Raw genomic sequence first — 27,326 nt, forward strand, 5'->3', positions numbered from 1 at the left:
GAGTTGGACCATACTTTGATAACCACTGGACTAGTTAGTTGATCCTATGACCTATGACTAATGAACAGGATTTCTTGATGAGTCATTTTGAAAAACAAAATCCTTTTTGCTACAAATAATCATTTTCCACAAGCCAAGAAGACTTGAACAATGCTATACTGGAAAATAAACAAAAGCTTGAAATAAGAAAATCTGGGTTTAGATCTCAGCTCTCCCACTTACTGACCTTGTGACGTGTCACGGACAAGACTTTTAACGTTTCTAAGTTTCAGCTTCCTTCTCTGTTGAACAGGGATATAATACTTAACACTATATATTTCCCATGATTGTTGTGAGACTCAAATGAGATATATTTCATGATTCTAAAATGCTCAAGCCTCATATAGTTTCAAAGTATTGTTATTATCCCATGGATTCAGCTTTTCATATATGTATGTGTACAGCCTACAGTGCATCTGGAGAAAATAATTTTTACTTCAGCAACTCTGTTACAAACTTAAGGTGTAGCATTCTTCTCACTTTACCACTTTTTGTGTGGTAACATCCTGCCTACTGAGTCCTTGGAGAGACTCTTTGTGCCCTTTTAAATGATATCATAATTGAAAGTCTGCACAAGACTCTCTTCTGTCAAGTATTGACAATACCCATCGATCCTGCTGAAAAGCACCATTTAGAGAGATCTGTGATGGATGCGGTGAGGAATATAAACCAGCTTGGGGAGTGGGTATCTTTTACTGGAAAGTCTAAATCAATATATGATGGAAGAAGTTTCCTCTTCTAGACTAACTGTAACAAAATTAGTTTTCTAGAAACAAACAAACAAATCACAAGTCTAGGGCCAACAGGTAGTGACTGTCAAGGCATTAGGAGACACCCTGTTTTCAAGAGCTAAGGCCCAGACATCACGCTGTGCCCTGAGCTTGTCATAGCAACAATCCTTTGCACTCACCAGCTGGATGATCTCACCCTCTGGCAAAAATCCCATAATTATTGTATTGCTTGAGCAGTACCAAGTGTTTTCTGAACTCAGACATGCACCAAACAAACTCGGAGAAGTTCTGGTCATGAAGCCCTGATAAGAATCAAACTTGTCTCGTTGTTGCTATTACCCCTCAATGTCAGGGCTACAGCTCACTGTGCAACCACTGGTATATGTATTGAGATCTCCCCACACTGCCTCAGATCCCTTCACTAGGGTTGGGGCCCTGGCACATGTGTCTACATCCCCTCCTTGCTAGCAAGCCATTTCTCTTCCTTTGAAATTAAACTCCTGTTTGTTTCCTGACTCTCCTGTCTCTAGCCTGCTGTTTGGCTCCGGCCATCCACAGGTTAGAGGCTGGTTAGGTCTCGTCGACATTGCACACAAAAGGAATTATTGATAAACACAAGAACACTCAGAAATGGGCATTAATAGGGTTCAGTAACAACTTATATTTACTCTTACAGTGCTGGGAAACTAATATTTAAACCCAAAGCACAAAGCAGTTTGCAGCACTGCTATTTAGGCATATTGCATTTCACCTCAGTTTGGCACTGTCTTTTATAGCTCTGTTGGTAAAACAGCCAAGTTTAGGGTAATCTCTTGTTATTGGCCAACCTCTCTTATGAAGAAATTTTCTCGACTGACAGTCATCTCCAACCCAATGGAACCTAATGCCTTCTGACCTCTCATACTCATCTCAGAGTACTCATTCATCTATGAATAGTAAAGAATAATAATAAAAAAAAAGGATGTAAGAGGATGGGCCGAAGCTTATGTGGGGAGGAAATGTGCTCATTGAAGATGGAGACCAGGTGAAAAAAGGACAGTTATCCCTTGACAGGCTGTAGAAGGACCCAAGGTGACCCCTCACTGGGGGGAGGGGGTAGTCAGTCTCTTTTCTGCCATCCTATCCTATGGGATCTATCTTGAGGTAAATAGCCCTGGCTTTGAGTGACTGCATCAAAATGATTCTTCCTTCTCTGACCATGGTTTAGGCAGGACAGACTGAGGATTCTGATGTTCTGACTCACTTTGTCCTACTCATCAGCATATAGGTGACCTAGTCTCCAGTGCCCATAATGACTCTCAAGGGAAGCAACTTGGTACAGTGGAAAGAGTGGGGGATTTGGAGTCAGGTTACTTAGGTTCAGAACATGGCTCTACTACTTATTATCTGTGTGACCTTGGGCAAGTTATACTGAGCCTTAGTTTCTTCATCTGTAAAATGAGGGGGGTAAATTAGATGACCCCCAATGTTCTTTCCATCTCTAAATCTCTGATCCTCTGTACAAAATGACGATCCTTCAGAAGTATGACCAGAAACACAAATTTGTAAAAATTCAGGATGGACTTCTCAGTGGGTAGGCAGCCTCTGGGTTCTGGCTGAAGGCTGCAGTATCTTACCCATAAGTTAGAGGGAGATGGCAGCAATTGTGTCACCTGAGGAAAAAAAGCATCTGAATATCTTCATTCAATATCAATGTGCACATAAGACCTAGGTCTAAAAAATCAATTTAACTGATCATGCTTAGAAATAATTGGCTCATGATGAAAACCCCAGTATTTGAAGTTTTAGAGCTTGAAAGGACAAGTGAGATCATTTAGTCCAATATCTTTACTTTGCACATGGGAGAACTAAGGTTCTGAGGTGATCCGGGACAAAGAGCATCAATTATTCGGTCCTGGGTCCAAAACGTGCCCCTGATGCCTACACGAGGCACATCATCATGAGGTCAGTTCAGTGTCAGATTGGATGCAGGGACTTCAGAATGTCTGGAAGATCCCAAACAGCTACATTTTGGGTAAAGTATATTCTTTATTATCTAGCAGAGTTAAGGAATGCGGGGATTCTGGCAAATCTGGTTAATAGGGAATTTTCTATTCAATAGGAAATTTCTATTTATATCAATCATGAGGTGCCAGTTCTAAAAGCACAAAAGTATTGCAAAATACTCATAATATTAAAACCCAAGGATAGGTGGTTGAAAAATCACTTGATAGATGGTAACAAGAGCTTGTACCAGCCCCAACACTGCCACCAATGAGCAATTCACACTATTCCATAGGATCATAAATCTCAAGTCCAGAGTTGCAAGAGACATCAGAGGTCATGTAGGCCAACCTCCCCTTATCTTACATATGGGGAAACTGAGACCCAGTGAGAAGGGACTTCCTCTCATTCTCTGATGCTAATTCCATTTCAATTTTTAAAAATGCTTAGATGTCTTTTGCTTCCTATATATCTTCATCATTTGCCACATACCAGCCACCACAGAATCCTCCTTTGTAACAATAAATAACAACTAGGAAAACTGACAGCATATGTAATATTCCACCTCAAAGAGTCTCCAGCCTCTTTTCTGGGAGGAGAGGAATGTGTCTTATCATCTGTTCTCTAGGACCAAGACGGGTTATTGTAATTAATGAATGCAATTGTCTTTTAGTGTTGTTCTCATTTATTATAGTCATATACATCTTCCAATTTTACTTTTTTCTTTCTATGGTACATCATACAAGTCTCCCCATAAATCTCTGAATTCCTGTCTGTCATTTTTGATAGCGTAATGATATTCTCTTGCATTCATATACCACAATTTGTTCAGACATTTTCCAATGGGTACTCACTTTGTTTCCTTTTTTTGGGAAGTGGGCTATCTAAAAAAAAAAAGTATATGAAACATACTACTCACCTTCTACCAGAGAGGTGAAGGACATATGTTACAGTGTGGAACATAACATTTTTGGATATGGGTCATATGGGGATGTATTTTGCTTGCCTGTGCATACTAAGTGTTTTAATTTAATTTTTCATTATTTAGTGGTGGGGGGAGGGGAAGGGAAATATGAGGAGAAATGAGAAAGCAACTAAATTGTTCAGACCCTTTGACTCCAGGATTCCACAGCTAGGTGTATACTTCAAAGAAGATCCATTTTGAACTTTGGAGCTTTATTTGACGTAGCACAGCAAAACACATCTTCACAGTAATCATGCCCACAAATGTATGTCCCACACAATCACATAGGTCTTTAATGGAGGGAGGTGGTGTGTTTCATCCTGAGTTCTTTGGAAGTGACTTCCTTTCTCTCTCTCCTCCCTAATTGTTTTCTGGAAGAGTTAGACCATTCACTACTGCACTAACATCTACTACCACTGAAAATATTGTAGTATCTTGGTGTAACATGACTTGCCACATTACTTGGAATATATTAAGGAGCAGATTGTATACTTTGAAATGAAAGAATTGTGTGCATTCAGAGGTATCAAACATGTGGCCAGTGGGCTACATACAGCCATGACACTCCCCATTTCCCAAATTGGAAAATATTTAACAAAATAAGAATAACATAAAACATATAATATTACATTTTAAAAGTAAGTCACTGTGCAGGCCATAGGGATCTTTATATACAATTTAGTTGCCCTTATTTTTTATTTGAGTTTGACACCATTGGTATCCAACATAAGCCAGATAAAACTTGCTTAAACTGTCTCCTACAGGCCAGAGAGTGCCACCTGGTGGCACTGGCTCTTCCTATGGAATCCAGGGTTGGCCTGAAGTAAAATTAAATAATAGGCAAAGGGCAACAAAGTTAGCCTTTGGCTCCCCTGTACTTCCTCTTCCCCAACTTCTCTGCATCTCTGAGGAATACTCCATGCTCTAGAACTACCCACAACCCATTCTCAACCAGCAGCTATTGATTGGAAAGACTCAGATAAAGTCATTGATGCTAAATTAATAGAAGTCTAATGTATTTTTCTGAAACAGCTTGCACATTAGCAGGTTGCAATACCTTTACCCAAAGACACTGGTGAGCATTTAGGCATGGAAGGCCGGTGGGGGAGATATTGCTACAGGTGAGTAATAATTACCAGACTGTTCTCAACTGTAGTAATAATAGCATGCATTAATATAGTGCTTCAAGGTTTGCAAAGCACTTTGTATGCATTGTCTTATCTAAACTCCACAAGCCTGTGAAGTAGATGTTATTATTATCATTCCCATTTATAGAAGAGGAAATTGAAATTTAGAGAAATTAAGCCAATTGCCTAGGGTTGTGTGGCTAGCATTGGAGGCAGAATTTGAACACAGTCTTTTTTTACTCCATGTCCATTGCCCTATCCAGTTCACCATAGACAGTTACTTACATCAGGCCACTCCTGTAAGTTATCACCTTGCATAGCTTCTAGAAATAAAACTCTATGTTTGCTATTCAGGTCATGGAGTTCAGTGTGGTATTCAAAGCACATTTGGCTTTGAAGGGTGTTAGCCCATTGGCTTGCTTCCAAGTTTCTGTTTATTTTTTTAAAGTCAGGTCAGTTAAAGACCAAAAGGAATAATTGTGAACTAGATTTTTATGAACTTTGCCCAGAAAGTAATGTACTCAAACTATTACACACCCTTTATTGAAACGTTTTACTTAGCATTTCAATTAATGTTTGCTCTAGAGCAAAAAATAAAATAGCAAGATTTATGCCATTGTCCATGGAAAGACAAATACGAACTTATGCAGAGACAGAACAATAGACACAGTGTCTGTACTAATGTAAATGAAAGATCGCTGAGAATGCTGAACTCTGAGTAATTGAAACCCTAATAATGGTCCTTAGAAACAGATAAGGAAACATTTCTCCTTTCATGTTCCATTCAGTAGAGACAGAGTACTTACTACAAGAGTAGAATGTTGCATATCATTGGAGGTCGCTGTTTAAGTTGTTTTCACTTAATAGTTTTTCATTGTCAAGGTTCAATTTCAGGGTGAAAGCTGTGTATCCGAAAATAATAGTAATGCGTTTTTTTTAAATGCAGCAATAAAGATTTTTTTTAAAATTATGCTACTGTTATTGAATATCAGTGGGTCTCTACCCTTTCCCCCAGGGGGCCTGGCTAGCTAATTCACTGCTGTCTCTATAAAGTAAGAAATGAGGAAATAGATGATTTCAAAGAGACACCAAAAGACATAAACTGAAGCAGAGTGTGGTAGAGCCAGAAAAAACCTTTTTTTCCTATAATATCCACATTATAAAAATGAACAATTCTGAGAAATTTTATAAACTGATGAAAAAAGAAATGAGTAGAACCAAAAGAACAATTTATACAATAACAACAAACCCATAAAAACAACTTTGAAACTTGTAAGAACTATGATGTGTGTGTGTGTGTGTGTGTGTGTGTGATTGTGTACCCTAAATCCATCACCTCTCTGTCAGGAGGTGCTAGCACGATGCATCACTGGTCCTCTGGAATTAAGGATGGCCATTGTATCGATCATACTTCTTATAGCTTTCACAGTTTGTCTTTACAGTGTTGTTATTGTAATAAATTATTCTCTCTATATATTTACATATATGCACATGTATTTACACATATGTATATATATTCATCCATCCAAATAATATTCATCTTTCATAAAGAATTTCCAAGCATCGCAGCCAACTGGAGTTCTTGGCAGATTTGTTGTACTTAATGAAGTGGAACTGATAGCCACTCAGTGGAAAGCTGGCTATGTGAAAACATGCTGTTAGGTGAAACAGAATTATAGAGGTCATTAGCTCCATGGAAATGGTCAAAAAGGAACAACTGGATGATTTAAATTACAGCAGGTTTTCATGATGAGATAGGCTTTGCTAATTGCAAATGAACACTCATCAAGGCTGCTATGCTATGCATACTTATCTCCATCCATTCTCACAGAAAACTGTATTTAAGGATCTATGATTTGATCAGTGTGTGCACTCCCTTTACTATCTTTGGCTGTAATATCAGTGGGGCTCTACCCTTTCCTCCTAGGGGGCCTGGCTAGCTAATTCATTACTGTATCTATAGAATAAGAAATGAGGAAATAGATGTTTTCAAAGAGACACCAAAAGACTTATAAACTGAAGCAGAGTGTGGTAAGCAGAGCCAGAAAAAACATTTTTTTTCCCTATAACATCCACATTATAAAAATGAACAATTCTGAGAAATTTTATAAACTGATGAAAAAAGACCTGAGTAGAACCAAAAGAACAGTTTAAACAAAAACCAAAAAACCGTTATAATTTAGCAGATGATCTTAGAGAGTTGCTGTAATAAGAAATTTATCACCTTTGGCCAGCATAGCAGGAAATCACTCACTCACTCACAGTTCTCCAAACTTAGTGATGCTGATCCTTGGACCAGACACACAGAATTCATTACTGGGACCACACTCCAAACCTTTCTAGCTTTGTAGATCTGTCTGAGCTTGTCTCTAACGGCACAGCCTTCAAGAAACTAGAGTTGTCTTCCCACCAAAATGAGGCATTGGAGTAAGATGATGGATTTAAAGCTAGAAAGAGCCTCTGAGGCACCATCTAGTCCAACTCCCTCATTCTACAGATTAAGAAATCAAGGGCCAGAGCTGTGGAGTATCTTGCCCAAGGTCACACAGAAAGTAAGGGGTAGGGCTTGGATTTGAACTCAAAGTCCTCTGCCTTTCAAATCCAAGACACTTTCCACTATACCACACAGCTGCCTGATAAAAGAAATGTAGAACTACAAGAACTACATAAAATCTGCCACTGTGTGAAAACCTCTCTCGGATGTGCGTTTCAAATTCGACATGTCCAAAACGGAACTCATGCTTTCCCCAAACCCAGCTCTCCTTTGAACTTTCTTATTTTTGTTGAGGACACTCTTTTTAGTCTCCCAGCTTTGCATCCTCTTTGCCATCCCCTTCTATTCCCAACCCCCACCCCCAGCCTGTTGTCAAATCTTGTTTTATCTTTACAACACACCTCTCATCAACATACCTTTCTCCCCACACAACAGAGCTTCAGCCCCATCATCTCTACCCTGGAATATTGTGGTATCTGATTTTGCCTCCTTTCCTGAAGTCTGTCCTCATTCAAATCCATTTTCCACTTAACATCCAAAGTGATTTTTCTAAGATGTAGGTCTTATCAAACTCCAGTGACCCCTATTGCTGCTAGGATTAAACAAATAACTCTGATTGATATCTAACGCTCTTTGCAACTTGATTCCATTCTGTCCTTTTGTCAGCCTTATCATGTGTTCCTCTCCTCCATGACCTCTATGGTCCCAGCCAAAATGGCCGTATTGCTGTTCCTCACATATTCCCCTATCCCTATTCTCCTTGCCTTAGCACTGGCTATCTCTACTCCCATGCCGGAAATACACTGTTTCCTCACCTTTGCCTCTTAGAATCCTTAGTCTCTTTCAAGATGCAGCTCAAGCATTTCCTTGTTTATCTCTAAATTTTTAAACTAAGTTTTATTTTTTTTTCAATCAGTGAAAATCCACCTTCTCTCTCCTCCCATTAAGGAATAAAAAACTCCTTAGTTACAAGCATCTATGGTCAAGCAAAACAAATTCCTACATAAGCTGTGTCAAATATACATACAATACACATATATATGTATGCATATGCACACACATACATATACAACTATATGTGTGTACACACAAAAATATGTATATATATATGCATATACACACACACACATATATGTATATATATACACATGTTACAATCTGCTCTCTGAATCAGGAGGTAGGTCGCATGCTTCATTATTAGTCCTCTGGAATCATGGCTGGTCATTGCCTTGAACAGAGTTTCTTTTTTTTTTTTTTTTGCAGGGGGGAAGGCAGGGCAATTGGGGTTAAGTGACTTGCCCAAGGTCACTCAGCTAGTAAGTGTGTCAAGTGTCTGAGGTCAGATTTGAACTCAGGTACTCCTGACTCCAGGGCCAGTGCTCTACTCATTTCTATAGCTACAACAATATTCCATCACATTCGTGCACCATATTTTGTTCATCTATTCCCCACATGATGGGTACATACGCCTTAGTTTTTAGTTCTTTGCCAAAACAAAATGAGCAGCTATAACCATTTGTGTCCATAGAGTTCCTTATCCTCTTTCTTTGACCTCTTTGGTGAATAGACCAAGTAATCATATTGTGGAGGAAACCGATAAACAGTTTGATAATTCTGGGACATAGTTCCAAACTCAAGTACCTTCTTCTACATGAGGCTCCTTCTCCTTCTCCTTCTCCTTCTCCTTCTCCTTCTCCTTCTCCTTCTTCTTCTTCTTCTTCTTCTCCCAAGGTCACACAGCTAGTAAATGTCAAGTGTCTGAGGCCAGATTTGAACTCAGGTCCTCCTGACTTCAGGGCCAGTGCTCTATTCACTATGAGTCTTTTTCTATTGTCTGTGGCTGCTATTCTGCCTTCTCTTACCTTTTCTTTTGTATCTACTTCCATGTGTATGTGTTGTCTCCCCTGAAAGGTGGCCAACTCCTCAACAATTGAGTTATTTACCTTTTATCTTTGTATCCCCAGCACTCAGTACTGTGCTTGGCACTTAATAAATGCTTGATGACTGATTGAATCATAAAAATGAATGTCCAATTATACATGGAAATAACCACTAGAAATTATAAATGCCCTGTCTGAAAGAATACTGGAGTGAACAAGATGGTCTTAAATTTTCAGAAAGACAATTATAATAAAAATGGCAAAAAGAAAATTCAATAAAAAGAAGTGTTAGGAGAACCAGGAGAAAACATATATAATAACAATAATATTGTGAAGACAAAAAAACTCGAAAGACTTAGAAACTGTTCAAACTCTGTTTATTTACCTAGTTTTTATTAGGTAGAAAAATTAGTCAACATGACAAGGATTCTTAGAATCTTCATTTAATAAAAAAATGGGTGAAGGTCCTTTCTCTAGGATTGTCCAATTCCAACAATCAGGGTTATTACAAATATGAGGTTTCCACAGAGGTAAACTATTAGCAGCATTTTTTCATTTTTTATCTGAGAAGGGAAGAAAAAATAAGTTAAACATTCCCTTTGCAAATCTGTTTCCAAGATGATATATTATTTCTAAAGTTTCTTCCAGCTCTACATCCTATGATACTATGAATAATCTTTAGAAATTCTACTAGAATAGACATCTGGTAGAAGACATCAGAACATTTTTGCATCTGGTAGGTACAGGTATAGATAAACTCTGACAGCCACTTAATTAAATGGAGAAAGATCAGACAGCTTTAGTTTTAGAGTCAAAGTTTTAGAACTTTGAATAAAACAAATATACTTCCTTTTCAGTGATACCCAAATAATGAGCATGGTGGCCTCAACATGAGAACCCCCTCTATAGGTTTCAACCTATTTCATTTACCTGAGGTTTAAGTGTCAGTCACAATTTGAACCCAGATCTCTCATTTTTTCAGTCATATGATGAAAAGAAACCAAGACACCTAAAATAACTACTAATGACTAAAATTTATAGAATATGAACTTGTCCCATATGATAAAGATTTAAATTCAGAGGATCCCAGTTCAGATCTCAAATTTACCCCCAGACAACTTAATTTAGTTTAGGGAAATGGAGTATTTTATAAGGATAAAAACTATAAATTGAGTAATTGTTCTTTCTTATTAGGACCATGCTACCAGATAGTTGAGTGTTTAACCCTAACACTCTGCAGGCACCTAGGGGATGAGGGGCAGGGGGCAGTGAAGCACTTGGACCAAGCATGTGTGTGCAGATATGCATATCACCCCCCCCCCCACATACTTAGGATTATCCCCACCCAAATCCTCCCACCTCCACAGCAGAATTTGAGGTTACTACTCATGACCTATGCAAGTCACAATCTCCCAGCAGCTCACTTTCCATAATGTAAAACGAGCAGCTTGGCCATGGAATGACTGCCCAATCATGACTTCAGAGGCTTGATGGTGAAATGTGATTCCCACATGTCTTATTAGAGGCGGGTACAAAATGAGATATTTTTAGATATAACCCATGTTTTGCTGAACTGCCTCCGCCTCCCCCCCACTTTTTGAAATAAGGAAGCCAGGCAACAAACATTTATTAAGCACCTACTATGTGTCAGGCACTGTGCTAAGCACTAGGGATATAAAAAGAGGCAAAAAGGTAGTCCCTGCCCTTAAGGAATTCACAATCTAATGGGGAAGACAACAAGCAAAGAAGTATACACAAACAATATAAAGAATGGGGAAGTAATGGAATTTAAATTAAGAACATCAATAAAATATTTCTTTAAAAAGAAAATACAAAAAAAAGAGGCAGCTGATCCTCACTCCCCAAGGTCCTTTTGAGGTCTAAGCTTTATGAATTTTAGGATTTTGAGAGGGTAAATTTCCTCTTGCTAACTTTTTCAAAGTTGGGAAGGATTGTCATAGGACTAATCTCTCTCTTTGATGGGACACAACTAGAAGAAACGGATAGACAATGAAGAAGCAGATTTATCCTCTATGTAAAGACAACCTTCCTAATAATTAGAGATGTACCAATGTAGATTGGACTTAGTTGGAGCTAGTGGCTCCTCCCTCTTTGGAACACTTCAAGAAAGGACTGGATGGTACCATTTGGTAAATATGTTGTGGAAGGGATCCTCGTTCAGGTGAAGACTGGACCATATCGCCTCTCCACACACTCTACAGCATGGCTACTGGGCCTACTTAAAGTTCCTGTCACGTACTCTTTCCCATACTTAAAAAGCACTCTCCCTTTAAGGATTCTTGTGGTTGTTTGGTTGTTTTCAGTAGTATTCAACCCTTCATGACCCCATTTGGGGTTTCCTTGGCAAAGATACTGGAGAGGTTTGCCATTTCCTTCTCCAACTTATTTTATAGATGAGGAAACTGAGGCAAACAGTTAAGTGACTTGCCCAGGGTTGCACTAGTGAGTGTCAGAGGCAATATTTGAACTTAGGTCTTCCTGATTCCAAGTCTTACTTTCTATCTACCGTGCCACCTAGTTGCCCCCTAACAATTCTTGGTTTCCTGCAAGACTCAGCCTGACCTCAATCTTCTATATCACTGGTGCTAAACTCAAATAGAAATGGGGGCCACTATTTTGTACATAAGGATCCCTGTGGGCCACATAGTGACTTAGTTTTTAAAATGTAATATTATCTTGTATTTTAATCTATTTTGTTAAGTATTTACTAATTACACTTTTCCCAAATTACATTTGGTTATGGCTGCACTCAGAAATGTTTTGGGCTGAGTGTCAGACACTTCTGTCCTACCTGATGCCTTTCTTGGTACCCTTCCTACAACTGCCACCAACTACTAGTGCTTTCCCCTCACCCCCATGGTTATTTGGTTTTCTGTTCTGTATATCCCTGTGCACATGCATGTCTGCCCCAATTAGAATGGGCTTTTTGAAGGCAGGAACTATCTGGCTTTTACCTTTGTACCTGCACTTTAGCATAGTGTCTGACACATAGTAGGTACTTTATAAATACGTACTGATACTACAAATAATTTCTTTAAACTAGTTTGCTTTCTTATTTCTAGTATAATTTCTTAGTGGCCTCTTTTCTTCCTTTTATTCTCGATTACACATAAACAATAAACTCTAGCCTCATCTAAGTGAGCTGGGATATGTTTATTGACCAGATATTTTAAAGTTGGACTGGATAACCCCCAGAGGAGATTTTGTAGTCCAGTAAGAAAAATCAGTGTTGCATAAAAACAAAGACTTTACCTTTCCTTTTGGGTTTTTATCACCATCTGAAAAACAGAACCATTAAAATTAATGAAAATAAAGATGAATAATTTTGCAAGCAAGTGAATTTTGTTGCCTCTCAAGTGGTTTAAGCTGATCCTTACTTTTCCTCCAAAAACAGAAATTTGCATAGAACAGCACATCTCTTAATATTTCCCAGCTAACTAATCCTGCCATCACTTTTTCCATCCATCCATTGGGAGATGCATCAATACTCTTCAATCCTAGAAACAGAGCAGCATCTAAAAAGAAAGAGAAATACTGGTTAAGATAAATAATGGTCTCCTTTGACTTTACACAAAATTATTTAGGCAAGGTTAGGTTTGTTTTCTTTTGTTTGGGGTTTTTTCAGTCTAGTTACAAAATATTGAAAATGAAAACACTAGATGTGTTAAATTACATTTTGATTTACTCACTGTTGAAATGAATGTGGGGAAGCTATGTGATACAGTGGATAGAATTAGACTTGGAGTCAGGGAGACTTGAATATAAATCTGTCTTCAGATACCTGCTAGCTGTATGATCCTGAGCAATACAATTAACTTCTCTTTGTTTCAATTTCCTCTTCTATAAAATGGGTTATAATAATAGCTTCTACTTCCCAGAGTTGTTGTGAGGATAAAATGAAAGCATATTTGTAAAGTGCTTTGCAAACCTTAAAGTACTATATAAATGCCATCTATTATAAAAGTGCTAGTCATCATTATCTTTCTCTGTGGTAAACTATGTTGCACAGAGCCTGACATTTAATGAATGCTCAATAAATATCTACTAATATGAATTATTTAAATAGGTTAAATATAAGTTAACCTATCAGCTGTGAAGAAATCTATATCGAAATAAACAATTCTGAGAGTCTTTCTTCCTTCTCTGTCCTTTGAGTGAAAAAGGTAAGAGTATTCTTTATATTTCCATTCTCTAAGATGGCATACAAGTTAATAGGAATGTTAAATATCAAAAGCAGATAACCGACACAGAATTTTCTCAACTTCTATGAATTTGAAATTAAGATTCCTTGCCTCTTTTGGTTGTCTTAATACTAAAATATTCATTTTTTTCTTCATTGTTTACAGTCTTTTCATGTTAAACAAAGTACTTTTAAAATCAGGTCTGGCTCTAAAACAGATCACACTTTTTCCTTTGGAGTTCATTCTATGGGAAACTTTGCTTTCTTAACTGCTTCAATGCTTGTTGAAGAGGTAACTTGTAAAGTATCAAGCCACTAGCAGTGAAAAAGCTCTTCAGGTACAACTAATATTTTTCTCTTGTGCTAGCTAACAAAAAGATTGCAAGGAATTCATTGACTACTTGTGGGGAAAAAGGAAATTTTTACTGTGCTTTATAATAAAATGTGTGTATCTGTGACTTGGAAATTGAAACTTATTTTTCAAATGACACTTAAATGAAAACTTATGTTGTATGATGACATGTTAATTTAATATCTAAATATCAAAAATCACTTCAGGTTAATAGCTTCAGAGTATTCAGGAACTCAAAAAAAGATTTACATATACAAAGAAGTTGAAGTAGTTACCTGACAAAATCCTTAATACAAGACCATTTAGACCATGGAACCAATTAAAGAAAATTCTCCTATAGAAACAACAAAAATAATATGAAATTCACATTTTACTTTTAATAACATTTTTATTAAAAATTTCTGAATTTTACTTTGATGCTAGATATACAATGAAGTTAGTGAAATTATCTGGGGCAATTTTTACTGGAAACAAAAAGGCACAGAACTAAATCTGGGCTTTGTTTTTTATTGTTTTTTTTTTCTCCTTCATGGAAATCTTTATTCTTATAACTTCAGTCAGAGGAGTTTTTGAATCAGTATGACCTGGATCCTATACACACAAGTCCTTTAGTCCAATGGGACTAAGAAGTGCCTGTAAGTATTACTGGCAGGACCTAAGACTTAGATAGGTGGAGAAAAAATTGACATGGGAAAGGAAACAAAACAGAGGGAAAAGGAAATAGAAGTAAAAGATTCACAGAGTTTGTGCTATGCCCCTCTTTCTGTTGGAGGCAGCCACATATTAAATAGAAGTTTCTTTTCCTTTCTATAAGACAAAGAAAATGATGTCTTAGAAAGCATTAAGAGTTCCTAGGTAGGATGGAGAAAAATGGAGCCAAGAAGAAAAAGATAGTGAGGAAGCAGTGGAATTAAAAACCGTGTTGTCTTAGCTGGGGTAGGGTTGAAGGGATACAGTGTGATAGTTTGGTTTGTTTGGTCAGTGAGGTGGTAGGATCTGATGTAGTATGGTACGGCAGAGGGTGGGTTATGGTCTGGCTTGTCATAAGCTTGATGTAATCATGGCCTTCAAATTTATCATTCTAGTATTTTAAAGTTTGTGAAACATTTTACCTACATGATCTCATTTGAGCTTCACAACAGCCCTGTGATGCAGGTACTACAGGCGTTATCATCCCCATTTTACTGATGCAGAAAATGAGGATCAAGGATGTTAGAGGGCTGGTTGACTGATAGATTGATACTAACTTGGGAAAAGTTTCTAGTAGAGTGTCATAAGGTTTACTTCTTGGGCACTGATGTGTTCAATATTTTGACTGATGTCTTAAGCAAAGAAAAAGTTCAAGATAGTACAAAACTGGAAATGATAGCTCTTCTGCTCTGACTACTGACCTCCTTGTCCTCCTTTAAGTCCCAATTAAAATATCACCTTCTATAGGAAGCCTTTTCCAATTCCTCTTAACTCCTGTGCCTTTCTTCATCATTTCATATTTATCCCTGTATATAGTTTGCTTTACATGTATTCATTCACATGTTGTCTTCCATTTTAGATGGTAAACTCCTTGAGGGAAGGGACTATCTTTTGCCTTTTTTTGTATCCAGGGCACTTAACATAGTGTCTGGAACATAGTAGGCACTTAATAAATGTTATTGATTGATTGATGTTGGAGGAATTAGAATCCAAAAATATCTCTATAGACTAGAACAATGAGCTTAATCTAAGGTGATAAAACTGGGCAAGAATAAATTTAATAACTTCTTATACTTAAGTTAAAAAATTACACAGATATAAGTTGTCAGCCAAAAAAGCTATTGTAAGCTTATGCTGCATTAATAGATTCATATGTTAAGAGATGGGAAATTAGAAAATAGCAATTGTGTCTGAAACAAGAGAAGTTCTGTTCAGTATATTCTATTGTGCCTTGATTAGGCCATATCTGGAATCCTGAACTTGGAAACCATATTTCAGGAAGGATCTTGACAAACTGAAATGTATTTAGAGAAAGGTGATCAGGATGGAGAAAAATACTAGAATATAATCCAAATGAAGATTAGCTGAAGGAATGAAGGTATGCAGTACAGGAAAGAGAAAACTTTCCAAAGGGAAAACTGGATAAGCCCTTTTGAGTATGTGAAGGACCATCACGTGGACTGATTTGGCTTGACTATAGAGAGCAGAACTAGGAATAGTAAATATGTGAAAGTCAGAGAGGCAGATTTAGGCTCAATCTAGAAAAAAATTCTAACAATTGGACATATCTAACAGTGGAATAGGCCGCCTAGGCCTTTCACTGGAGCCAAGGAAAGGCTTGGCAAAAACCTTTCAGAGATATTACAGAAGGGAATTTTACTTAGGTCTGGGTTAGTCTAGGCATCTGCAGTACTTTCTAACTTGTATATTTTATGATTATATTAGGTCATGCAAAATTCCAGAAGCAATTCATGTGATTCCAAAATTGCCCACTCTACTTCACTGTACTCAATCATTCTAGGTCTAGTGTTTTTTTTTTTGTGCTTCTCACTCATATTATTCCCTGAAGTCCTAACTCTCAGCCTTATAATTAATATTAGTGGATTTCAATCTACAACTGGGCCATTGGTTAGTAGTGAATTAAATAACTCTTATTTTGAAATTCCTCATTTTAAAGGGTATTTACCTTTTATGATGAGGTGGAGGTCGAAAGAGAGCAATCACTGGTTGAAGGAAAGCCAGTACCATTACAATACAACCTATAATAGGATGAGGCCAATTGCCCTGCAGAAGAAATAAATTGGCTATTTTGATAATTTTTTTTAAAAAAATCAGTTTTTAAGAGCAGTTGTCACTTTCTTAATGCTCTAATTTGACTTTGCCCATTCACACACAGAAGGAAGGAATTGGCAGCTACCACTTAGAATTCACATCTGTTATTGTCTACATAAACATATGATTTTGTCCAAATGCTAAAGTAGTCCATTTCCCTATCTGAAATTACAAAAGTAGTTTGTAAGTAATAGTAATATGAGGCTTTTAATGCAAAATTTTTTTTCTTAACATACATGTTTTGGTAAGAAAAGGATGAAATTTGAGGATGGTCTCAATTTATTGGTTCTATGAGAACTGGCTAACTCTTGACAAATCACTTGACAAATCAATATCCCAGACAACTGTCTAAGATTCTGAGTAGTACAGAAGGTGTTGACCTGCCTCAGTAGAGGGAGTTAGACCAGTAGAATCACAAAGTCTAGTCCTTATCTCTATTCAAAAGGAGCAGCATCATGTGCCTCAATTTTATTGCCGGAAGAAATCTCATTTGTGGTCACGTAACATTTTAAGACTGTTCTTTTTCTTTTTTTTTCTGATGAAGTGGCCAGTGAAGCAAAAGCAGACATCTGAACATCAAGAGGTGGAGCAACAGAACAGACAAGAGGTAGGTGATTGGGATGGTTACTGAATTCCTAGAATTCAAAGGAATCACAGAATCCTGTGGCTGCAAGGGATCTCAGAATCTGTCCCAGAATAACAAAAAGGAAAAAAAAACACTCTCTGTAATACGTTTCCAAAGTGGTCATCTAGTCTCTTCTTAAAGACCTCCAGGGGAAGCAACCCACTACCTCTCACGAGGTAACCAATTCCAATTGTAGATAGCTCAAATTGTTAGAAAGTATTTTCTTACATTAAGCCTGCATCAGCCTCTTTGCAACATCCATCATCACCACTTAGGAAAAATTTGTTAACATAATAGCAGGCAGTGGAGATATAAAGACAAAAACAATTAAACAGTCTCTCTCCTCCAGGTACATTCTATGTCTTTCCACTGCTTGAGCTTAGTTCCGCCCTCTGAGGCCAAGAAAAAGTAAGTGAACTCTTCCTTCCGCATGACAGCCCCTCCTATCCTTGAAGGCAGCTAGCATGTTTCTCACCTCTCATCTCTTCTGCAAGCTAAACATTTCTCCAAAGATGCTCAACTGACAAACTAACGGATTTCAAGGGTGTCTAGAACGAGGCTATTGGTTAGTAGTGAATTAAATGATCTTTTTTTTTAATCTCTTCTCACTAGCCTGATTGCTCTTTTCTGGGCATGCTCATCCTTCTTTAAATTGTGGTGCTCCAAACTAAGCACAAAACTCCAGATACGGTCTGACCAAGGCAGAGTACAATGGAACCATCACCTTTCTTTTTATGAGCATTATGTTCCTCAATTCCAACTAAGACAGCATTTACTTGGGCTGCCTGTGAGATACACTATTGTTTCATATTGAACCCGTCTACCCCTAAAACCTTTGTATCTTTTCAGACAAATTGTGGTCTACTAGCATCTCTAAGCTCCCATACTTACGAAGTTAATACTTCTAAAGCCAAATGGAGAACTTTTTTATCCACCAACATTAAATTTCACCTTATTCAGGGTTACTCATAATTATAACCCGATAAGATCATCCGGTGACTTAGAATGATTCCTTCCAACTTTGTACTCTTTCATCGAAAAGTGGAATGGGTTGTCACAGTAAGCAGAGAGTCTACCACTGTAGATCTAGAGATTGGGTGAGCATTTGCTAGGAATTTTCAGGTAGGAATTGGACTAGGTAACTTCTAAGACTTTAGCATTCTGTCATTTTGATTTCTCACGTGAATGGGAGGAGAATGGGCTGGACGGCCTTTGAGGAATTTTACAGTTCTTTTGATACCACCAAGTTTCTTCACAAGACCTTCCCCTTTACACACTTCACACACACACACACACACACACACACACACACACACACACACACACACACACACACTCCACTATTCTTCTGGGGTTACCAGTATGGCTACAAGTCATACAAGAATCTCTGAAGAATTAAAGGAACATTTAAAGGGCAATGTAGAGGTACCCAGTGAGGGGCATGAGTGGGCTACAACACACTGCATAATAAGGAAATGCTCAGAAGTTATGTCAGATATCATAATTGATATCAGAGAAATGTTTGATGAAAAAAGAGGGATTGGTGAATTTAGTGAAAGCAAGGAGTAACTATGATATCAGGAGAACATGAGGAACATCTCCCTACCCCAAACAATGGGTGGATACCCTGTGGAGTATTTATGGGAGGGCATAGATAAAAATCCCATGCATGGGCAGGTATTGATGAGTTGTCATTTGTACCATTGGAAGCAATACCCCATTGTGGATATCACAGATTCACTGAGGTATGCATATATTTTAGTATGTTAAGGATATATAATTTAATTGGAGGAAATGCCTACACCAAATCCAGATTGCAACCCCCACTTTTTTTGGCCATATTTAGTGTTCTTAAAGATCTCTTGCAGCAGAAAAATTTATAACCTAGCTAGTTATTGGCCAACATCACTACACATCACTGTTTTGGCAAAGTGTAGCAAAAGTTCCCAATCCTGAAGATACATTGAGTAGAGTACCCTCTCTTTTCATTCCCCACCCCAGCAAACAATGGGGGAGAGTTGACCTATTCTTCAGAGTCCATCTATGTTCCTGGACCACAGCCAGTGGATTTTCCATCCCCAACATCCTCCCCTCCCCCACTACTCTGAAGAGGAGCAAGAGGGCTACCACATGGTAAATGTTTAATAAATATTTCTCTAATTGAAATTAATATCTTTTGCTGTACCACATTTTCAAGTGCCTTGTAGCAAAGAAAAAATATGGCATCATCTCACCATCATATGCCCCTCACCAATTTTGGTCAGTAGTCCAGGACATCCTTTGCTCCCTTCAATTTATTCATCTTCCTCTCACTCTCCTTTTAGGTTTACTATGACAAATTTAGAAATTTACACATGCAAAAAGTTGAGAAGTATTGACCTCAGATAGGAATACTGGTTATGGTTCAGCCTACATCCACACCTATGTGTCCTTGTAGATACTTGGAGCTACTTCTTAAAAGAACTTGGAACTAGAGCTGGGAATGAAAGTAGAAACTTTGGTCCTGATATCTATTAGATGGCATTCAGCACAAGTGTCTCATGTTCTTTATAATACAATACAATACAATAAATACAATCCCACATTCATCTGTGAATCATTAGCTATTAATGAAACTAAGGTGTAAATATTCAGAATATATTTACAGTTTGACCCAACACTGTAAAACTAATAGCTACTCAACAACAATACAATGGAAGATAAACTTACACTCCATCCTTGGACATGTATGAAGGGCAGTATAAAAGCTATTATTGAGGATATCACTGTCAATGTCATCAGAGATGTGTGGACCTAAAAAAAATGCATCTTGCTTTAAAAGGTTTAATGGACATTTCAGTTTCAACTAAGAGCAGGCAATTATGATAGCTGGTCATTGACAGTTTTATCTCTGGGGTAAAAGAATACTGGGCAGCTAGGTGGCACAGTGGATAGAGCACCAGGCCTGCAGACAGGAAGACCTGAGTTCAAATCTGGCCTCAGACACTGTCACCCCAGGCAACTCACTTAACACTGTTTGCCTTAATTTCCTCATCTGTAAAATGAGCTGGACATGGAAATGGCAAACCACTCCAGTATCTTTGCCAAGAAAATATCAAACAGAATCATGAAGAGTTGTTCATGACTGAACAACAATAACAACAACAAAATGAATTCTTCCATTTTTAAACTGGAGAAACCTAGGCATCTAACAATAGTTGAAAGATATTCCCATAAAATTTTACCATCTTTTGATAACAACAACAACAATAATAATAATGATAACACAGTTATAGCAAACTTTCATCCAACATGAGGTTATCTGATTAACAAAACATTACAGGAGTAGTTTTTAAAATACTAGAATACAAATACATTTAGTGCTAAAATATAATACGCATAAATTGGCAGCTGATTCTTATTGGTTCTCATTAAGAATGTTAATTTTCATTTGACAATAAATTTATAGAAGTACTGGTTAACAGATTTCCCATTGGGGGCAGCTGGGTGGTGCAGTGGGTAGAGCACCAGCCCTGGAATCAGAGGACCTGAGTTTAAATCTGGCCTCAGACACTTGACACACTTACTAGCTATGTGACCTTGGGCAAGTCACTTAACCCCAATTGCCCTGCCTTCCCCCCTCAAAAAAAAGAACAGATTTCCCATTAATAGAATACTTTATAGATGTGTATATTTTATCTAATTCAAACAGAAATCTGAATGGTCTCAATATTTTAAGTTTCTGTCTTGATCTTACTTTTCCTCAATTTTTCTTTATGGCATGCTACTATAGGGGGAAAATTCACTGTTATCCTAGAAATAAATCTTTCTTTAAACATTAGGTTAGGCCTGGGATAGGGACCAGACCTGTGATTTCAGTCAATCAACAATAATTTATATGCTAGAATTACAAATGAATTACAAGATTAAACAACACAAAATAAACAAAAAACTTGGCTCTTGCCTTCAGGGAGCTTACATTCTAATTTCATTGGTATAGGGAATTCCCAGGTAAGGAAACTCCCTCCACTAAAGAAGACTGGCACTTTCTCAGAAAATTGCAGCCTTAGAGAGTTGCCCAGGGCACTATATCTTGTGCAGGGGTATATCACTAGAGGTTTGCTTACTGGCTCCCATTGATGTGTGAGCATTTACACCTTGGAAATTGGCAAATGAAACAAATCAGGGCTTGCTTTATTGCTTTGTTGATTGTCTAGACTTGGGTTAAACTTAAAGGCGTGCTGTGTATACTTCTTTTTTTGAGAGTCGGTTGTTAAATATTTGCCAGTATATCCTTGATATGTAGCCAGTATGTGTCTGAGGAGAGATTTGAACCCAAACCTTCTTGATTTCAGTTCTCCATCCATTGTGCCATGTGGCTTCTCAACAGCTACCAATTATTAAACTAACAATTTTAGAAAGCTGTTTTAAAAACATCCAAAGGTGCTTCAGTACGTACTGAAATTTTAAAAACTCACATTTCTCTAGTGCTTTTAAGGTTTACTGAGTGTTATACTCACAACAACCCTGTGGGAGCTAGTGCAGCCCCTTTTTATAATAAATATATAAACATACGTATACATTTAAATATAAATTAACAAAATGTATAATATATTATTACATAGTAATATAAATAAATATTTAAAAATAAATATATATTATATATAAATAAATAATAAACCCCTATTTTATAATGGGGAAACTGGGGATCAGAGAGATCACATGATGTGTCCAGGGTCACACATAATTACTAGCTAGTGTTAAAGCCAAGTCTCGCCTCAAGCCCAGCCCTCTTTCCAGTATTCTTTCTACACTGCCACCTGTGTATGTGGATGCTCTCCCTCCGCACTTTCAGTTCTTGGTTTGCCTCAAGTCAACTCAAATTCCATTTCTTTCAAGAGGCTGGTAACCTCCTCTTCCATTGCTAAAACCTGCCTTTGAGACCACCTTCCATTTACACTGCATATATTTTGTATGTGGGCAGTAGATAGAGCATTGGGCTTGAAATCAGGAAGACTCCTCTTTCTGAGTTCAAATCTGGCCTCAGACACTTACTAGCTGTGTGACCCTGGGCAAGTCAGTTAACCCTCTTTGCCTCAGTTTCCTCATCTGTCAAATGAGCTGGAGAAGAAAATGGCAAACCACTCCAGTATCTTTGCCAAGAAAACCGCAAATAGAATCATGAAGAGTCAGACACAACTGGAAAATGACTCAACAACATACCTTGTATGTACATAGTTATTTACATGTTTTCTCCCCTCTTTGAGGACAGAAACCATGTTTTTGCCTTTCTTTGTATTTACAGTGCTTAGCACAACCTGACACATAGTAAATGTCCAACAAATGATTGTTGACTACTTGACTATAGATTCTCATTAGTCTATCATATGTCTGTCTGTTTCAAGTTAAGGTAGGTCAACAACATTAATTAATCACTTATTATGTGCTAGATATGCTTAGCTCTGAGGACAGAAATACAGGCAGAAAGGAAGACTGTCCTTAAGAAACTTACATTCTAATGCGGGAAGATAACATATGACTTCAAAACACAATCTCCGTTAACTAATAAATAAATAAATAAATAAGTCAGTAGAGATAAATGATTCGCCTTAGTTTGTGATATGCAGTAACTTCAGCTGCTTAGTCTGACTTCTCTCTGGTTTTTTAGGATAACTGGATTTACAACTAGAAGGAGGCCACTAATATTATAAACTGAACAAATGTAAAGTTTAACAACCTGTAATAAAGGCAAGATAATAATTTACAAGCAAAACCCCCATTGTGGGGAAAGGAAATACAAAAGCTTTAGGTGCTGTTGTAAAAGTGGGATAGGTTCATTACTATGACAAATTATGGCAGAATGCTGAATATATTTTCAGATGCTCCACATTCACTTTCAATCACATACCTGAAACCAGAGTTCTTTGCCAAGGACTCGTTTTACCATCACCCCTTTCCAGTAATGGGCAAAGACCATGCCTATGCTTCCTAATGTCATCCAGGAGATCAGCATCAGAGAACCTGTTTTTAAAAGGGCAGAAACAATAATACAGATTTTATGTAAATAGGCTTTATGTTCTGTATAGTTGTGTTATGCTAGATTATTTAAATCTTCTCCTGCTCATTCAGTGTTTAGAGCCTGGTTTATGCTTATGAAACCTCCTGCCTAAAGAACAGTAGAGTCCTTTCCCCCACTGGACCCTAGGCTCTTCTCTCTTTAGATGCCCACAGACCTTCCAACTATCACTAAGATGGGGTAACCATGACATGAAATAAGAGAACTGATTAATACAGTAAAAATTGGTATTAATGACTTAATTCTGATTCCTGTGATCATGAGATCTGCCACTCTTCCCCCATTTTTGTGAAATAAAGGAATATGCTTTTAATACAGTCCTCTATTAAAATGTACATTCCTTGCAAATAGGGATTGTTTTATTTACTGCCTTTGTTTCTCCAGCACCAAGCATGGTTTTTGGCACACAGTAGGCACTTAATAAATGCTTGTTGATTAATTTAGCTATTTAGGAGGGAGAAAAAAGAACTTGTAACCCAATAAGCTGTGTTATATTATTGGATGAACAGCAATTTAAAGGGCTCATGCGCGTAAAGAAAGTGTGAACTGATTCCAGCTTTTACACAGTAATCCTAAAGTCTCTCTGACACTTAACTCTCTATTATTTGCTCTTTTCTTCAATGCAAAAACTATATGTAACTTCAACTTTCTACTCTCCTATTAGGCAGTTAGGTGACATGGTGGATAGAGCTGGACCTGGAATTAGCAATCCATATCCTGCCTTAGGAGGTTATTAGCTGGGCAAGATACAACTTCTGTCTGCTCCAGTTTCCTTATCTGTAAAATGGGGATAATAATGTCACTTATCTTCCTTATGTGAAGGCTCAAATTATATAACACATACACCATGTGCACACGCAAACATGTGTACTCACACACACACACAATACTTTGCAAACTTAAAATGCTATTTAAAGCTTAAAACGCTATTAATATTACTGAACAAATGTATGTGTGCTACTAAGCAAATAAAATTAGGGTGGGAAAAGAGCTCTTATCAAGGTAGCCATTAAAGTAGACAGATCAACATCCTTCCACAGTGCTAAAAATCTTTTTCTATTCTGAGTATTTAATATAGATGTTAATAGAACATATAGAGCAGATTCTTCTCTGAGTTTTTTTTAAACAAAGTTTTGATATTATTTGTTTAGGAGATCTCTGCAGGGAAATTTCTTCTAAAAATACAAAACTACAAGTATTCTGTAAATAATGGCCTTAGAGAATGCTTTTGGGGAGATCGAGTGGGGTGGTCTTAGTGGTGGTCGTGATGGTATGTATGCATTGACAGGTTAAATATCTAGCCTAGAGTCATACAGCCAGTATGTGTTAAAGCTAGGACTTGAACCCAGGCTTTCATAACTCTAAGGTTGCTCTTCTCACCTGTTACCAGTTTTCTTCTAACAGTCTCTTATTTATGCGATACACTATATGGAAGCTTAATAAACATGGGTGAAAGTAAACCACTGAACAAAACCTAAACTCAAAAAGCTAGATACCACTGCTCACCAAACTACTATGTGCATCTCTCTCTCTCATTCCCTTTTCCCTTTACTCTCCTGGCCAAATATGTCAACTTTAAGATACTCCTTAGCTTCTTCTTTAAGCTTCAACTTAACTCAATCACACCAGTTAAGAAGGGTTTAGTAATGAAAAGTTCAAGCAATCCTATTTCTTTATTCATCAGTTAGAGAGAGACCCATAAAAATATACATACCATGAACTTTAATAAGAATTGGTGTAGATGGGAAGGAACCTTCTCCTTCTGTTGGTTGGGAAATGTTTACTTTCCGAGTTGTTACTAAAGGAGTGTCAGGATGTTTCCGTATATTTCCTGCAAATAGTAACATTGAAATAGTCAGTATGAATAATAATGAATGTATGTAGGTGTGTAAAGCTCTGACAATCAGGAAAATCTTTGATCTATATTTCAAGAGAATGTGACATTGAGAATGAGTTTCACCAAGATAGTTGCAGCATTATGTTCAGGAATGCCTACTGATGTAGAGCACTGATACTTCATTGACATAAAGATGCTTTTAAGGCCTTATAAGGTTGGTATGTATTACATGTCCTTGGATTTAGAGTCAGACTTCTATTTAACTGTTTTTTAATGCACAGAACTGTGGGGAATTACATGAATTACATATACATGGCTGGATCTAAAGCCCTAGGTTTGCTGTAGTTTGTATATGACAATAAGAGCATAGGTTTTCAGAGTGGGGAGAAAGCTTAAAGATCCTTTAGTTCCACAAACACAGATGGGAAGAGAATTAATCTTTATTTCAATATAATTAGTTTATTTTGTTGTAATCCTGTGTATTTTATTTTATGCATTTAATATTATTTTAAGAAGGGGTCACAGACTTCACTAGACAACCAAAGAGATCCATGCAGGAATATCCTGGGGCCAGCTCTTCCCAGCTTCAATTGTTAAATTTCTTAGTATATTTACAAGTCAGAAATCAGCAAATACTACAAATCAGACTATTTATTTCTTCATGGAGCCCCTTGGACAGCCCTGCAGAATTGTTGGGTTCTATTGAACACAGTTTGGCAATCATTGCACAAATTTATTGATTCTTACATTAGAATGAAAAAATTACACTCTTTCATTACAGCTTCTCAAAAAGATGGGAGAGGTGGGAAGACTGGGAAAAACAAATTTTCCCCTTTTTTGTATTTCTCCCATTCATCACTGAACTCTACAACCAGTGGGTCTATAAAACAGAAAATGACAGAGATGAGAATAATGCCAATAAAAAAGAAGTATCTTTAATAATTCTAAAAAAATCCCTAACACTTCAATCCTCCTCTGGACTCTTTGAGATCTTTCTAACACTCTGAAAAACACAGTTTGTTTTGTTTTTTGGTAAAATCACTTAGGAAAACTTTCTACATTAAAAACACACTAAAAGCGTAAAAGATAATCAAAGAAATAAACAGAAGAAATGATCAAATATGTGAAAGGAATAAAGGGCAGAATACTTAAAAGGGTTGCATGCAAAGGATCTTTTCTCTTCCTGTACCTAAAGTGGGAATGTCCCATCTTACCATTGTTGTTATAAAGGAAGCTTGGTGGCATATCCCTTGGAAACTTATGTAAATCTGGATGAATGTCACTCACCATCCTGAACTGGTCCCAAAGTCAGAAAAACATAATAGAGGCCTTCAGAATCATTGTCTTCAATTGATATTGGATTGCTAGTGATGAAACTGCATTTGATGACACCACTGTCAAAAGATGTCTCTATATTCCTCACTTCACCCTATAACAAGTCAGACAGATGATTACTGTAATTGCTGGATGCTTTATTTCCATTAGAAAACTCTCTGAAACACTGTATGTAAATTAAAAAAAGTTCCACCTTTATTTTTTTCAAGTTTCACTTATCATCTGTCCAGTGAAAGCATAAAGCACAATCAAAAAATTTTTTTTTGGCATTATAGGAATACCTCATTTTAAGCAAGCAAATCCTGATTGACAAAGCAAATGCACGCGCATGTGTGTGTGTGTCTATATTCTATCCTACAAAACACTGAGCTACCCTACATTATCTCATTGGATCAGATAGGCAAGGGAGGTATTCATTTTATTGATAAGGAAAAGGAAGACCAAAGAGCATAAATGATTTGTCCACGGTGTGTCAGGGCGAGAGAGCCAAGGTGTCAAAGCCAGGGCTAAAACCTATTTCGGTTACCTTTGATTTGAATGATAAGAATGATTTCATGATGTTTATTTGGAAATCACTACATAAAGTGGAGTTATTTGGAGATTACTATATAAAGTGCTTTGTAAAACTTAAAGTAACATATTAACATTAAATATTAATAATAACACTTACATGGCATTCGAAATGTTATCTCATTTGATCCTTAGTGTTTTTTCCACTTGAAATAGGTTTCAAATAGCAAAAAGCCAGTTTACACGCAGCTTCTCAAAGGCATAATTTTAAAGTGAGGTATACCTTGTCTGAAGCTATTTAACTCCATTTTAGGACCATCTCATGAGGCTGCGTTTTTACAGATTTACTTTCAATATCATGGGAAAAAAACAACACTTAATAAATCTTCCA

General features: G+C 37.2%; 1 protein-coding gene across 1 annotated transcript in view; it reads right to left on the bottom strand.

Moving 5' to 3' along the window:
- Positions 1–9,691: 9,691 nt before the first annotated feature.
- LOC118856056 (putative ferric-chelate reductase 1) overlaps positions 9,692–27,326 on the bottom strand; it is a 41,820-nt gene continuing 24,185 nt past the window's right edge. The window contains exons 7-15 of the mRNA XM_036766113.1: positions 26,378–26,519; positions 24,968–25,084; positions 23,086–23,198; positions 19,908–19,991; positions 16,428–16,525; positions 14,047–14,105; positions 12,617–12,754; positions 12,492–12,517; positions 9,692–9,781 (exon numbers count right to left, since the gene is read on the bottom strand). Of these exons, the coding sequence (XP_036622008.1) occupies positions 9,692–9,781; positions 12,492–12,517; positions 12,617–12,754; positions 14,047–14,105; positions 16,428–16,525; positions 19,908–19,991; positions 23,086–23,198; positions 24,968–25,084; positions 26,378–26,519 (867 nt within the window). The remainder of the gene's footprint in view (positions 9,782–12,491; positions 12,518–12,616; positions 12,755–14,046; positions 14,106–16,427; positions 16,526–19,907; positions 19,992–23,085; positions 23,199–24,967; positions 25,085–26,377; positions 26,520–27,326) is intronic.

Source organism: Trichosurus vulpecula, chromosome 7, assembly GCF_011100635.1.
Source record: "Trichosurus vulpecula isolate mTriVul1 chromosome 7, mTriVul1.pri, whole genome shotgun sequence".
Lineage (NCBI taxonomy): Eukaryota > Metazoa > Chordata > Mammalia > Diprotodontia > Phalangeridae > Trichosurus > Trichosurus vulpecula.